At 31.6% G+C, this 16,030-nt stretch overlaps 2 protein-coding genes across 3 annotated transcripts; one reads left to right on the top strand and one right to left on the bottom strand.

Annotated features, from left to right (window-relative positions):
- Positions 1–284: 284 nt before the first annotated feature.
- Tilb (touch insensitive larva B) lies at positions 285–1,627 on the top strand. The gene has a single exon (XM_026644616.2). It carries the CDS (start codon positions 341–343, stop codon positions 1,625–1,627), a length of 1,287 nt encoding a protein of 428 aa, XP_026500401.2. The 5' UTR covers positions 285–340.
- Positions 1,628–2,772: 1,145 nt separating this feature from the next.
- On the bottom strand, positions 2,773–13,940 carry LOC113403945 (annulin-like). Of its 2 annotated transcripts, none has more exons than XM_026644614.2 (12): positions 13,508–13,940; positions 8,938–9,162; positions 8,583–8,861; positions 8,043–8,194; positions 6,831–7,071; positions 6,431–6,591; positions 5,855–6,040; positions 5,269–5,379; positions 4,873–5,052; positions 4,370–4,570; positions 3,686–3,928; positions 2,773–2,971 (listed from the first exon to the last, which is right to left on the bottom strand). In XM_026644614.2, exons 1-12 carry the CDS (start codon positions 13,632–13,634, stop codon positions 2,780–2,782), a joined length of 2,298 nt encoding a protein of 765 aa, XP_026500399.2. In that variant the 5' UTR covers positions 13,635–13,940; the 3' UTR covers positions 2,773–2,779. The 2 variants fall into 2 exon arrangements, with proteins under 2 accessions (XP_026500399.2, XP_026500400.2); XM_026644615.2 differs by lacking the exon at positions 13,508–13,940 and adding an exon at positions 9,690–9,981.
- Positions 13,941–16,030: the final 2,090 nt, after the last annotated feature.

Raw genomic sequence — 16,030 nt, forward strand, 5'->3', positions numbered from 1 at the left:
CAAGATGTACGACTAGCAATTGTATACTTTAAAGCAAACATATTTTGTAAGAACAGAAATAGAATATTACAAGAGTGGAATTTAAGAAATAAGTCCATTCTTTTTTATTAATAATTAATTAACCTCACAATTTACTACACATAGAATCTTTAGTCACAGTTGCGTTATAAAAGCATTTTTTTTATTTGGTCTCTACCTACGTATCTGTGATAAAGTTACATCGATGAACAAAAACGCGACCATTGTAGAGTTTGACGTGTTTACTTAGCAACGGTTTCCATGGTTGGAATAGCTAGATGTTAAGTTTATAGTTCATATTGTTATTAATATTTAATAAAATATGGTGAAAATAACTGTAGAAATGGTTCGAAATAAAGCAGAACATCATGATCGGTTGTTGGCTCCACTAGAAGAAATAGCTTTACATCAGGAAAACATTGAAAAGATTGAATTCATTCAAGATTGGTGCCCAAAGCTGAAAATTCTTTTAATGCAAAGTAATTTAATTGCAAAAATTGAAAATTTGAACAAATTAAAACATCTTACGTATCTTAATTTAGCATTAAACAACATAGAGGTGATTGAAAATTTGGAAAGATGCGAGTCCTTGGAAAAATTAGATTTGACACTTAATTTTATTGGAGATATCGTGAGCGTCGAATCTTTGATATGTAACTATAATTTGGTAAACTTATATTTAACAGGAAATCCGTGCACGGATTATGATAATTATCGTGATTTCGTCATTGGAACCCTTCCGCAATTGTCGACACTGGATGGCAAAGATATTGAAAGATCTGATCGAATTAAAGGATTACAAAACCTCCCTGTTATTAGATCAGATATTCTATTCGAACAAAACATTTATAAACAACAAAGAAAAGCGCAAAAATTGCGTTTAGAAAGCAATATACAAGAAAAATGGGAAAATGAATACAAACATATGGATCCCGAAGAAAGAAATAAAATATTTTGGGCTTCTAAAACTGAACATGCGCCAGAAGTGAGGTATGAAATCGAACGCATGCGAGAATTAAAACAAAAAAGTTACGAATCTGAAACCAAACCAGATGAAAAAAAGGAAACTAGATTGTTTACGTCAGATGGCAGACCGTTTAACATTAACCAACCAAAAATTGATTTTAAATTTAGCGATGAAGATTCGAACTCCTACATTTTAGATCTAGCGGTTTATAAACATTTGGATACTAACTTACTCGATATTGAAATTCAGACAAATTATATAAGAGTTACAATAAAAGGCAAAATATTCCAACTTCATTTGCCTCAGGAGGTGGATATAACAAACTCAACCGCGCAAAGGTCACAAATTACTGGACATTTAGTCGTTAAAATGCCAAAAGCAAATTTCATACTAAAAAAGGCTTCAACGACCAAAAAATATATCACTCAATCACCAATAAATGAAACTAGAGTAAGCGGCTGTGGTATGGAAATAACACAAACGAGAGAATTTTTAGAAATAGGATCATCTGATAATGTACTTGATTTAACAAAAATGATGTCAACAAAAACACCTTCATATACTGATCCAAGAATGTCATTGATCGAGAAAAAACCATCTTCTAACTTTATTGACAATCCAGAAGTTCCTGATCTTATTTAAGTCTTTTTATAACCTCCTTAATTATGCAATAAAATACATGACGCTATAATATAAGCCTTATTTTTTATTTAATCCCACTAAATTGAATGATTTTATAGATTGTATTCTTTTTCAAACTAGATAAATTACAAAGTCTAAATAAAGATCAGTAAAATTAACAAAAATATGAAATCAGTATAAATTATTCAAATAAGAAAATCAACCGTCTTAAACAAGTTTATTATATATTTTCTATTTAAATAACTTCTAGGAATATTATTATAAGTATCGTAAAATAATAAACAAATGGTATTATAAAATATGTAATTTGATATTTCATTTAACCTAAACATTGGTATTTAAATTACAAATAAAGCTATTTACATTCATTTTTTTGTATTCTTAGTAACTATAAATGTAAGTTTATTACAATTACATTAAATTACCTGGCACATTTGATTTTTTATATTACAATAAATAGAAGGAATTTTGCAAAATAGTAACAAATAAATAAGAACAACTAGTAACTCAATAAATCATAAGCTGATTGAATAATGAAACTAAATATAATTAAAATAATAAATATGGCCACGCTTTAAAAGTTATCGTTATGTCAAAAATTAAATGAATGAAATCAGGAATAAGTTAATCCGAAACAGCGAATTCAACCGAAGAAACGGAGCTACCGACGTATTTTGCAAGATTAGCATACTGAAATGGCAGTGTACTGGGGACGTATGTCAAAGAGCCGAATGTCGTTGGTGTCTAGAAGTCCTTCAGTCGAATACAAACCTTGGACTGACAAAATCAACGTATGGTAAGCCTTTCGCCAGGTGGAGCAAGAGGTGGCCGATATTAAAACGAAGGGTGGACGAGCCTTGACGCACCTAGGGTTTGGCCTTTGTTCAGTAGTGGACAGCGATATGCAGAATGATTATATTGTCATGCTTCATAAATATATATATATATATATATATATATATATATATTATTTTTAAAAAATAGTACTACCTTACACTGACAAATAATAATAATAGGATTTCGATCATTCTCACCATATCTTACGAGAAGGTACGTCCATGTCACATACATTTTTATACTTAACTTATCTACATTCAAAAGCAGTATATAATTTAACCTTTTTTGTGAGTATTTTTTACCGACACAATTTATTCAAATTTCACGTGTCTCGTTAGCATCAATTAATGGGATTCCATTAGTGTCTGGAGGCGAAACCATCAATGACAGAAAACCGTCCACGTCGTGCAGCTCCTTTGAGGAGAATTTCGCTGATATTTGGTGTCGACCGGCCCATGGCGGTGTCAATTTAAACTGAACACTCGCAAGAGCGCCTGGAGCTACGTTCTGAAATAAAATGTTAATAATTAAAAAATGTTCTCTTATATTACTTAATATTTCAAAAGTACCTACTACATAAAAATAATTGGATTTTTTTATGTAATAGGTAAGCGGACCAACAAATGGGCCACCAACCTTGGGAACTAAGATGTGTCCATGGGGCTAGTTATACTGGCTCACTCACCCTTCAAAATAGAACACAAAAACTAAGTATCGCTGTTTGGCGGCAGATTACCTGATGAGTGGGTAGTACCTATCCAAGCGGGTTTGCACACAGTCCTATCACCAAGTATTATATAATTATAGATGTTGTAAAGAGTGGTCAAAATCTATAAATATATTTGTATATATAATATTTGTATTATAAAATCTATTTGTTTAAGATTAATATACTTCAAATCCATTTGACACATTACTAAGTGAGTTCGAATATTAATGTTTTTCACACGAAAAGGATTTTTATAATCTAGTGTTTATTGTAACTCGTTAAATTGCCTTATAGCGCATTAATTTATATACCATTTAACCGATTGCGAATACAATTAGTAAATATTAACAGACAGGACAACAGTTCCCAATGTCTGCTAATGTTCTATAAATTAATAAGATGAACAAGAAACCCCGTAAATCTAGTCACAATTATATTGAACTGTAAGTTGTCTACAGCTGATCGCTTAGCACACAAGAAACCAGGCCCAATAACATAAACTTAATAATTACCTCGCTCAGTTCAATCTTAAGTTGTTTGTCCAATCCTGGTCCTTGTATATAGAATTTTCCACTCTTCAAAGGTATCGGAAGAGGATTTTCTAATTTGACTGTCACCAAAAATTCCTGTCGTGAAATTGGCTTTCCGTCATATGATATTTTAATATCGGGATTTCGTACTCTGAAGTCGTCTTGTGCGAAATAATCGAAATTTCTATCCACTATTGTCGCTAAGCAAGCTATGTTGAACGACGCCTGTAATAACGCAATAATAAATAACATTAAAATTTAATATATATGTACTTTTATAAATCTTTACTTAGTATTAAAATTATGTTTCTCGACACTAATTATTATGTAATAACAATTACTATGTGTATTTGATTCAGTGATTGGTTTTCGATCGTCGTAGGTTCGAAACCGATTATTATTTTATGTTTTGAATTCATCTTTTTAAAGAAAAATATTGTGAAGAAACCTGCGAGGGTTAGTAGAAACGGTGTGTAATGCATATTCAATAACCCAAGAAGTATCTGTACATGCTGGATTACACAACTATAAGACATAAACGAAATATTATTAATAGTTTTATTTAATTTCTAATTTCAGTCGTCGTACTCTGTTCGAAAAATGCCGAATAATCCTCTTTAAAAAACATCAGATAAACTGAAATATTAATAAATTAAGCAAGTGTACCTGGTCAACTATTTTCTTGAAATAATCACTAAATGTGACTAGCAGTGTAATTTTTTCTTTCGCCGCTGGAGCCATAACCATCTCAAAGTCTTGTCTTTTCACGCCGTCTCCGGTCACTCCGGTGTACGTGACTGTGTCCACTCGCAGCACTCCTTTCACCTGATGTTCGTTGATTGTCGAACGGTTCTTTATATGCAAGACCTAAGAAATATATAAAACTTGGGTAAGTAAAATGTTTATTATTATATAACGTCGCTCGTCAAAATTCTAACGGACTTTGTAAGTAATGTTTACTCATAAAAAATATTCTTCACTTTTATTTTTATAAATGCTTAAATTACATCCGTTTTAGTATTTTTTTTTATATAAGAAACTCTATTGTTATTTCTACAACACAATTAGGAACACCAAAAAATTACTTGAATTATTAAATATCTTGATATAATAAAGACATTTATTAAAGGTATCATAACGTTAAGAATGATTATATATAAAATACATACCACATTAAAGTCCTGTCCGATTTTAATGTCGTCTCTCAGTTCGAATTCAAAAACAACGTCATTAAACGCATCATTGAGATAATAACGTGCAAATATGCTTTCTGATTTCCGCAGAGCCTTTTCCATAGTATCACGTTCCTCTCGGGTTCTCTCCGGATATTTATAAAGGTCGGTAATATCCTAAAAAAATTAAAATTATCATTTAAATTCTATATAAATATTTTTTAAGTAATAACTTATATTATTATCAACGATTTTTACTTATTCCTTTAAAGCATAGTAAAGCAACGTTTTCACAAAACAGCTTTGCTACTAGTTTACGATCAGGCGCATTGTTCCGAATCGAACCGTTACAAAAATTGGTCATATTAAAATATACAAGGTAATAAAGTATACCTCTCGCTCCATCCGACCGATCGCTTTGGTGGAAATATTTTGTCCAATTGAAACTGTATCACGTGCTAAAAGTTTTAACGGTTGAATTTCACCAGAGTATTTCCATAGCACCTGAAATAAATATTTTCTCTTATTTATAATATGCAAGTATAAAAAAACTAAGTTAAGTCTGTGAATATATATAACTTTTGGCTAATTATTATAAAACACATGTTTACTACAAATCTTTGGACCGGTCTAAGCCTATTTGTTTGTATTATATTCGTCCTTATATTATATTACGATATGAAGACCGTTACAAAATATTATTTTCCACGTTGGCCGAGATGACCTGATGCTGAACTGTCATGTACTTCAGTTGTCATTTAAATTCATCTCATACTCGGCGGCGAAGAAAAACAGCTTGACGAGTCAGAAAAAAATCTTCCACATGTCACCAACGCTTATTGGAACAGCGCTGTGAAATTAGCTCCAATCCTTCTCGTCAAAAGGAGACGGTAGGAGTAGGCCTTAGCCCAGTAGTGGATCATTTACAATCTAAACATTTTTTAACATTTACTGTTTAATATATGTTTCTCAAACATACCTTATCTGCATTGACTTGCGCAAAGACGTAGGAAGCGTCGTAAGGTCGCTGCAATTCACCATCTCGTACAGCTCGTAAAGACGCTGGGCCACATCGGAAAACGTCCTCTGAGGTTTCTTGTGGTGTTGAGTCAATAGCTTGCCAGCCGCTGTACTCAGTTCCTAAGTCTGGCCGATCCATCCATACCTACACATCGCACAAAATATATAACTTTAAATTTTAATCTATTATATTTGTAAGTATTCTTTTAAATTGATATAATTGTTAGATTTTTACATTTTACAAAAATTGCAATAAAAGTACAACAAAGAACATATCTATCAGAAATTAAATAATAATAAATCGAATATAATAATAATGCAAATGTAAGTTTATCAAAATGATTATGTAATCCATGGTACATCTGTATTTCGTATAGTATATCATAAACAGATATCGTATCAACAATAAGAAACAGATGTTGAATATAAACTGATAAAATAAGAAGCTCTTAATTTCCAATAATATTTCTTGCCAAACTGTTTTATAGTTACATCAACCAATATTTGGTTCTTCTAACTTCTAAATGTGACTCACCTCGTTCCACACGTGATAGTTCCAAACTGAATCTCTGGTGAACTCCTCGAGTGTGTTGCCTTCTTCATCTTTAATTATGTCAATAGTAAGGCTCCCTTGACTGTCGTGTGCTGCGTCATATCCAGTCACTGGTCTACAAGGGATTCCTAATGCTCTACAAACTGGAGAAGAAAATCTTTTCAAAAAATGATTATAAAGTAATGTATACGGAAACAAAAACTTTTAATTCAAGTCTTCGATTTTTTTATGTACGAGAATGTTCGGCTATATGTTTTTTTTGTTTATAAACCAATATTGATGATTATTTTATATTCCAATTCAAATATCATTGGTATTATATATTATTCAGTTTTTATTTGAAAACCAGTTGATATTTTTTTATAAATAAATTATTTCTTACTCGTTGTTAAAACTCCAGCGTAAACCCAACATTGCGCATACTTGACTGGCTTTTTCTTCTCATAATACTTCTGTAATATCGACAATGATCCGATCCATTTCAGCGGATGTGTTCCACCACTGTATTCACTTAACTCTGTGGCCCAGTTACCGAACAAGACGCCATTGTCGTCTTGAACATTAACTGCAGCTGACAGCGCTCGGACCGTCCTGATGGGATCGCCTCTCGCGCGACCTTTAACCTAAAATACAATTTCATTCTAATAAGAAATTTGATTATTAAACTTTAGGTGCGATTGGTCAAGTTTAAGTTTAACGTTTCTAAAAGTAACGATAATGATGCAGAAACGAATTTAGTTCCCCTCACGTCTCTAATAGCTCTTGAAATATTTATAGTTCCATAGAGTAGATTTCCATGGATATTTATTTATGACAGTGTTTTAAATCACCTTTTTTATGTACCATCTGGCATTTTTTATTTCATTGTTGAAACTTTTTATGACAATAGAGCAAAAGGAATCGATCTTGTGGCCGACACGTCTTGAATGTTTAACACAAAAAAAAATGCTTAAGTCCGTGTCAGTCCACGCTGTTAAATCACCAAAGTCACCAAATAAGTATTATATTTACGTACTAGTTGGACGACTTCAAGATAATAACTAAGTACATTCATAATTTACCAAGTACACTTCAGAAAAGTAGCTTTTCTGTAAAAAAAACTTCACTTAAAAGATACGTAGCCTTACGTTACGTGTTGGAAATTTGACCTTGAAATTTCACTTTCATCGCGTTCAAATAAGTTTCAATTTAATGATAAAGACGATACAGTTACCTAACTTTTTTAAGCAGCTTTGTGAATTGGTTTAGGAAAAATTCATTTTATAGAAACGGTTTCATTTGATCGTGAAAAAATATTAAAAAGTAATTTAATTTTTATAAACAGCAACATTACAGTTTAGATACCTATAAATTGAGCTATTGAATATATGTATTGCAATACATTACAATAGAATCAACTACATAAATTTCAATTTAATAACGACCTGTTGAAAATCGTTTAATAGCAAACTTTAGCAAATAGTATGTATATAAGCAAGCTCTGAATTATTGCTTCGGAGAACAATTAATGCATTGATAACATATGACCGAAGATAATTTTATTTGAAACCTCAACAATAGAGTAATAATAATATATTTAATGATCGAGGCGTACCTTTCCAATCTCTCTGACGAGATACAAGGCGCATTCCAATATGTCCTTCTCATACTGCGCATAATACCATGGCATAGGTTTGATTACGTTATAGACGCCTCTATACATAAGGCCACCATCTTCTTGAACGTATTCCTCTCGATGACTATGTCCTATATTAAAAATAAAATATTTTAAATTATATTACTAAATATAAATCAGAGATGTCGTAGGACACCTGGTTGGAACGAAGTTGCTTTCCTTATATATTATGTATTTAAATAACAGACGCAATTAAATAAATTAAAAACGTTTGTGTATACTTAAATGCCAAGAAAATTATTAAAATTCCGTGTAAATTAAAACAACGACAATAAAAGTTCAAATAATTTTATATTAAACTGTATAAGTATAATAGAAAGAGAAACAGGGATGTAACGGTTTCTCCTTACGTGACGATTTCTGCCAGTTCACGCTACTGTAAGCCGCGTATAAGAACTTCGTTCCAATAATATATTATTACAAAAACAAATATGTTTATAATATGTATAAAATTCCTACCTGGCATGTAAACACTATCGTTTAAGCACCATGGATTAAAGAGCACGTATATGGGGAGTGGATGTGTGTAGCTAAGTGATTCGCCTCCATTCAATCTGGTATCTACGTCGATGCGCCACGCAGCAACAATGCAGTCAGCGGCTGCGGTCACTGCGACCATGAGATGAGAATCCATTTGACCGTCATACACAGCATTCCATGCGCCTAACGTTTCGGATCCTTTCTCCAACATAGGAACAGCCGCTGACGTATCCCCCGACGGCCCACGCTTTTCGACATCTGTTTCCATACAAGTATTTAGTTACTATTTGCTATTCTTAAATTATATTAAATAGTAATGTCATTTCCGACATACCTGACACATAAAAGATAAAAGAAACGGCATCTCTGCTGGCATCGTATGGCCGGTTTAATAGAATATCAAGTTTGAAGGCCTGACCTCGTCTTATAACCAGACACCTGTCAACATCTTTTGACATGAGATTGAATTTGTTCGTGTGATGATTTTCCCCATTAGTTTCGATGCAAAAATCGATACCTTGCACGGCGAGGACACCTTGTCTCGTTCCGCTGATGACATCTGAATAAACAAACAGTTCTCTTAGTTCAATATCAAGTCTAAAGATTATGTAATCCTGTCGATGTACTCAATAAATGAATATAAACATACACACACATAATGGTGAATTGTAAATAATGAAATGCAATACAACTTAGTGAAAATTAAAAATTTAATCGTACTTTTAAATACATTTTAGTATTACAGTATATATTATAATTTATCATTGTTTAAATTTATTGCCTTTTAAAATTATCCGAATATAGTATAGCATGTATATACAATTTTAGTTACCTACTAAATATAGTTTAAATTTATATTAATCATTCATTGAGAGCTGATAGTATTCGTCATCGTTTAAAATTTTCGCGCCTCACACTTGGATCAGAGCCAAATCATTTATTCGGTCAGAATAATACAAACTTGACCAATGCTGACCAATACTGTTACTTTTATAAACACTTCCAAGTGATGTAAACTATAAATTTAGCAGAATGCGTAAAATATCAAAGTTTCTACTTGAACGATCTCGATTTCATACAATTTACCTGGCTGAAATGGGATAATAATGTACTTCTGGCGCCTTCCAAAATAATATCTCCATAAGTTCTTGAAATACTCCATTTCACAAACTTAATTTTACACCGTTTAAATTTACGCTTACATCAGATACGATAAGTGCAGCCTCTAAATAATATATCAGCTTCCTGATACGACTACTCGGCTTAACCTATCAGTTCGATTTCACAGGGTACTAATTGATTAAACAAACGTCCAGCTTCCTATGAATACCGTCATGGACTGTTTGGTTCACACTCTAAACTTCATCTATAAGACTCCTACAGCCGGTGATGTCACGAAATATACATGGCTCACAGTTGATACAAGGAATTATACTTAAAGCCATTCATTGATGGTAGCTAGATTCTATTACTCATCGAAACTTCAACATCGCGATCTTGCTTGAATTCTCAAAGAGTCATGTCAAAGTAAATAATGATCAAACCTGTAAATAAATAATTCTAAACGGAATCAAGCTATTCTAATAATAACGTAATTGTCACAGAGTTGTTAGCAGTACAATTTTATTCAATCGATTGTGACATATGTATTAATGATAAAACGACAGTGAGATCATTGGAATTTATAAAGATTTATTTGTAACACCTTTGCCCAGCTATGAGACAATCAAACTTGTCCTAGAAGTACAATCAAAATTGACTGAACCTTACAATATTCCGGGTCAATTGGTTCCACGCCTTGATAATATTACAATACAAGTTTAAATGAATTAAGTGTCCTAAAAAGTATAATAATATTCTCGCCTAAAACAATAATTAACCAATCATGTTTCCTTGTGGTATTAATTACGAGTGTGGGTGAAAAGATCTATATCTGGATGGATGTACTATCCATTCAAGGTCTGTCTTAGTTTCTTAGTTCCCACGCACGCGTAGGTTTCTGCATAAGCTTTAGATAAGATCATCACACTGTTAACAGCTATATTTGCGAAGATAAAGGATTGTATTTGAATGCTTGAAATAGTATCTGTTAATACCAATTTAAAAGAGAATGAACTTGAAATGTTGAACAAAATTAAATGAAATTAAAGTTAATTAAAGTAATTTTGCGCATATAGAGCCTAGTGGAATCTCGTGAACGTTAATCGAAGATTAGGGTTCAAGCACGGCCAAGCACCAGTTTAATAATTCACATCGAACTCAATGCTGAAGAAAAATGACGTGAAAAAACATGCGTTGGATGAAATTCTACCATTGGTGTATCCCCGTGGCCGCATTCAAGAAGAATGGTGAGAAGAAATATTGGCTTTCATTTTACTTATATCGTTACGTAAGTATTTTTTTTATTAAATTTTCAAAACTCTTTCTATAGTACTTGAAAATTTATTTAATCATTTTTGTCATGTACGTATATAGAAAAATATCTCTTCAATCTGAAAATATTCGTCAGTATGTATATTTTAATACAATAATCATATTTAATTAGACTTTTATTTATATACTATCTACACAATACGAGTCATTTAGTCTGTCTGTTATTCTGTAATTATTATGACAATAACAAATCCAATAATAAAGAAGCAGTTAATAAAGAGATAAAGAAATTCCATTTTAATATATGTTTGTCGAAGTTATATTAAAACATAACATCACTTTTTATAATAGCCTTTAGTTATGTTTTAACATTATATTGCCTAGACTATCCGTTAAAAAATAAAAGGTATATTTACTAAATTGTTACCTTTTAGTGCTTATAGTAAAAACAAAATATACAATAAATATTAATTATTAAGAACGAATAGTCACAAGTAACAAATAAGAAAAAAAATTATAGACTATACTTATATTATAAATGCGAATAAAACTCTGTTTTTCTGTCTGTTTGTTACTCTTTTAAGGATAAACCACAGAACCTATACTTATACTTAAAACCTGCGAACGCCCTCGACGTGAGAGAAGACGAGATGGAAAACTAGTTTCTTATAAAGATAAAATATGCATTGGACAAAATTAACCTGTCATATCTTGGCTTCTGATTATATACGATGGCTATGAACTTAGTTAAAGCGTGTCACAGGAATTTCAATTCTATGATCATATTAATAAGATGCAAGCATGTTTGTAAGGTATTGTAGTACGTAGGTCGGTCGCCTGGACTAGCTCACCTTGAACGTCATGCGCTCGGCCACGCATTTTGTTTTATTAAGTAATTTAAGTTCAACATGAATCGATTCCTCAGGAGTAATCACGCAACTAACACTTTCTCCATATATTGTTTCTTATATGTGAAATAGTATGTTGGATAACGTTTTACTTTTATTTTTTGAAATTAGACTGTGATCCAGGATTTTAAAAAAAACATATAATGCATTTTTTACAGCCAGTACTGATTTTCTTACCTTTCTGTCACTTTTATAGTTGGCTCAAAAACGGATACACGATTCTTATTTATTTAAGTATATCTAGGAGTGGATTAACAATGTCGGGGCCCCTAGGTGATACACTTTTAGGCCCTTTTACCCTTATTCGTTTCTAACAATATATTTTTACCACAGCGCAATTTTATTCATAATTACGTATTTTTTGCTTTATTACTAAGGCATGCAATCACATCAACAAATTTTAAATTTTTGCCTATCTTAAGTCCCCTAGTCCTTACTAGACAGCCCTATCTAGACAGTTTCTTACACTGCCTAATGGATAATCCGGCCCCGAGTACACCGTTGAGCTATTGTGGGTTAAAATTATAGTATCCATATTAGTAATCGTACATATCTAATTAAACGAGTATACGTTATAAAAGGGTTGCCTAATACAGTAAATAAGTAATAAAACCCAAATCACAAATATTCAATGAACTTGCCGTGTGTAAGCGTAAATGTTAATTAGTTACGTAATATTCAGTAGGAATGTTAAGAACTAAAGCAAACTTTACGACTGTATCATTGAGATATCTAAGGAAACGTCTTAAATTTGAGGTATTTATTTTTAACCGACATCAAAAGACAATGATAGGCGTATTTTATTATCTTTTTTTTTAGATTAAAGACAAAAGGAAATGTGATTTATAGCGATTACAATCGTTGTTCTTTTTTATAAACTAAAGAATTAATATTCAACTTTTAAATCGTTTTATAGTGCATGTATATCACAATACGCTTGTCATAAATTCTTGTTAATATAAAGCAAAGATTTTCCTCGTATGTAATATTTACAACTTGTTAAATATTATTTTACCGGGAATATAAAAAATAATGTATTGTTTTCTTAAGCTTTTATTGTCTCTCTTCAAATTTTAAATAACACTAAAACGCGATCTTAGTAATATTTTCCAGCAAGTACACTTTTTACAAATTATGTTTAATTTTATGTTTAGTTCTATGCTAAAACAGTAAAGGTCGACCTTCAAGCAATGAGATATTGCAAATATTTGAAAGGAGGAATAAATAAAATACTGGATTGTATATGAATTGGTAAGCTTAAACATAAATTTTGATTATGAAACGTAAAAATAACATACATAGTTAAATTCAGTATTATGTCAACGGTATTATTAATAATTATTATTCTGATTGATTACAAATGTAAAAACTTAGACGATGTATTAATGACAATTAAACCGGTTGGCGTGGTGCAATCGTTTAATTATGTTTTACAAACAGACGGTTTTTAACTTAACTATCCTTAACTTCTAAAAATCCTCAAAGTCAGTTCGACTTTGTAGATTATTGAGAATTTATTTTCATTTCGATTTCAAAATGAAATGAAGTCATATCTATTTGGATACGATTAAATTAAATGTTAACAATTTTTTTATTGACTATACTATGTAAAAGTAAACTCACTGTTTGAAGTATCCAATCGCGGTGGTCGAGGTAGATCTTTCAGATCATACGAATCTGATCTCAAGAGTCCACAGCATCCACACCTAGCTGGGCATGCATTAGCTAGTTTACTCTTCACTGCACCCATGTTGTGGTAACAAAATTCATATATCTCCAATAAAAATGATATCTACAAATCACTATAGTGCTAATTAACCAAATTCCACTAGAACAACGCTTAGACCACCTCTCAAAACACTCTAAGCTCGTAACGTTTGAACAGTTTGCCACTGTGTAAACAAAGCCTAAATTAGTGGTTCAACGCTCGGCTACACAACGTAACCCACTTGAAAGCGTATTAATATCCAATTAATAGTATATTTTCGATATATACGATCGACGCGTGCGCACCAAGCGCTGGATTCGATTGATCTGAGTTGAGTGCTCTCTTTGATACTTTTAACAGTATTCATATTCGTACATGACCGCTTATCAGGGTCAAATAAGCCTGGGATGTCCACAGGGGGATGGGTCAACAAAATGCGAACGAAACATGTGTCATGGTATTAGTCATTACAGTGATCAGTTATATTTCAAAGGTAGCCCTAAGTAAGTCAAGGATAAATCGAATAAGAATTTTTAAACAATGACGTGAACTTTAAAAGCTCACGTCATAATTGGAAATTATAGTAATCTTCAAATGTTAATTAATTCTATGTATAATATAAGAATCATGTCCCACCCTTCATATTCTATCACAGGTTTCTTTCTCTTTTTAAATAGGTAAACAGCCCTGACTATAACATAATTAATATTTTACGAGCTTATGTTTAAATTTAAACCGAAATCATTAAAAAAATCTGAGATTTTTTTATATATATATATATAAAATAAATATCCATCAGAATAATTTTAAAGAATACATAAGGAATAAATATTGACAATAATAAGGAATAAAATAATAATAATCCGTCTGTAGTTATACTTAGGTAAATTATGTATTTTTGGATTTTCCTTACTAACTACGGTACAAGTTTTTGGTCTGACTTAATGGGAAATAACTTAAACCATAATATATTATTACATCTAAGTCATATATTTCCAATGATATAACATATAAATGTATAAACTATTTTAGTAGGTATATAAGAGGATGCTATTTTGTAGTTAAAATATCACAAACTAACAAATCATTTTACTTTATTCTCGTATTCATTATATTTAATTATATTATTGGTACCACCCATTCAGTGGATATTCTTAAGCCAGTTTGAAGGGTGAGCGATTCAGTAGTAACTACAGGCAGAAGGATCATCTTGGTCCCATGGTTGGTGGCGCAGTGAAATGGTTAACATATATTTCTAATGAATATCTATGATTTGATACTGAACATAATAAAAGCTTCTTCTCGGTTGAAATTTGGCACTAATAGAACATAGGCTATTTTCCCTATAGGTCCCTCACACATGTGCGAGGTCCCTCACACATGTGCGAAGCCGCGGATTTAAACTAGTAACGAATAAAACGCAATATAAAACCAAATATTTCAATACATTTCCTTATTAAATATAAAATTAAGAATACGTCGCGCATCTTTAAATTATTTCAAGATTAAACATAAAGAAGGTCATATCATCGTATCGTAGATAGTAAATTAGATAACGCGGAAACAATGTTTGTCTATGTGATGTAACAAACACACGATTATGTTAATTTATTGAAGCTGACATCACCCAAACATTGTCCGCGCGCCGCGCTCCCGCGTCATTTCAATGACAACTTCTCAAACACGCCGAAGGTCCTGACCATTTACAATTAACCCAAACATGAATGAAATTCCGCAAACATGTATACTAAGTAATTTTCCTCGAATCCGGATCAATGAATCCTTGCTCCATTAAAACCATTTAAGGTATTTTTTCCTTGACGACAATGCATATATATTTGCGTTGTACCTATGTCTATTCAATCCTAGATACCAACGTAGGACGTATAAACGCTTACGTTGAAGGCATGCTATTAATGTATCATATTCACTTCGAATAAATTTGTACTCATGGTCCATAGATCATAAATACAAATGATTTACGTATTCCTATTCATTAAATGAAACCTTTATTGTCGCAATATCTAGTTTCCAGACCATTTTTTTGTGTCTGATTCGACATTTTGCGACTAAACATTGATCTCAAAGCAAATTCATCAATACCATCTATAACGCTTCAACAGACATGACAGGCAAACTACTGTCACTTGATTCAGAAGACCGGCTAAAAAGTCTCTCGGTTACAAAATAGCGAGGGTCTCAAATAAAAAGAGGAATAGTCAGAGAATACTGATGATAACGATGATCCAATAAATATCATAATATGTTATCCTTTACACTAACGTATCCGCAAGTTTTTATAAGTATATATTTAACCTGTATAGTGAAATTTTTAACAGACGTAATTATTATTTAAATGATATTATAATTTAGTAATCACGCTTTTATTATTCTAAAGATACTAATTTTCGCTGTCTGTAAAATTAAAATTCACGTTT

Source organism: Vanessa tameamea, chromosome 4 (assembly GCF_037043105.1).
Source record: "Vanessa tameamea isolate UH-Manoa-2023 chromosome 4, ilVanTame1 primary haplotype, whole genome shotgun sequence".
Taxonomy (NCBI): domain Eukaryota; kingdom Metazoa; phylum Arthropoda; class Insecta; order Lepidoptera; family Nymphalidae; genus Vanessa; species Vanessa tameamea.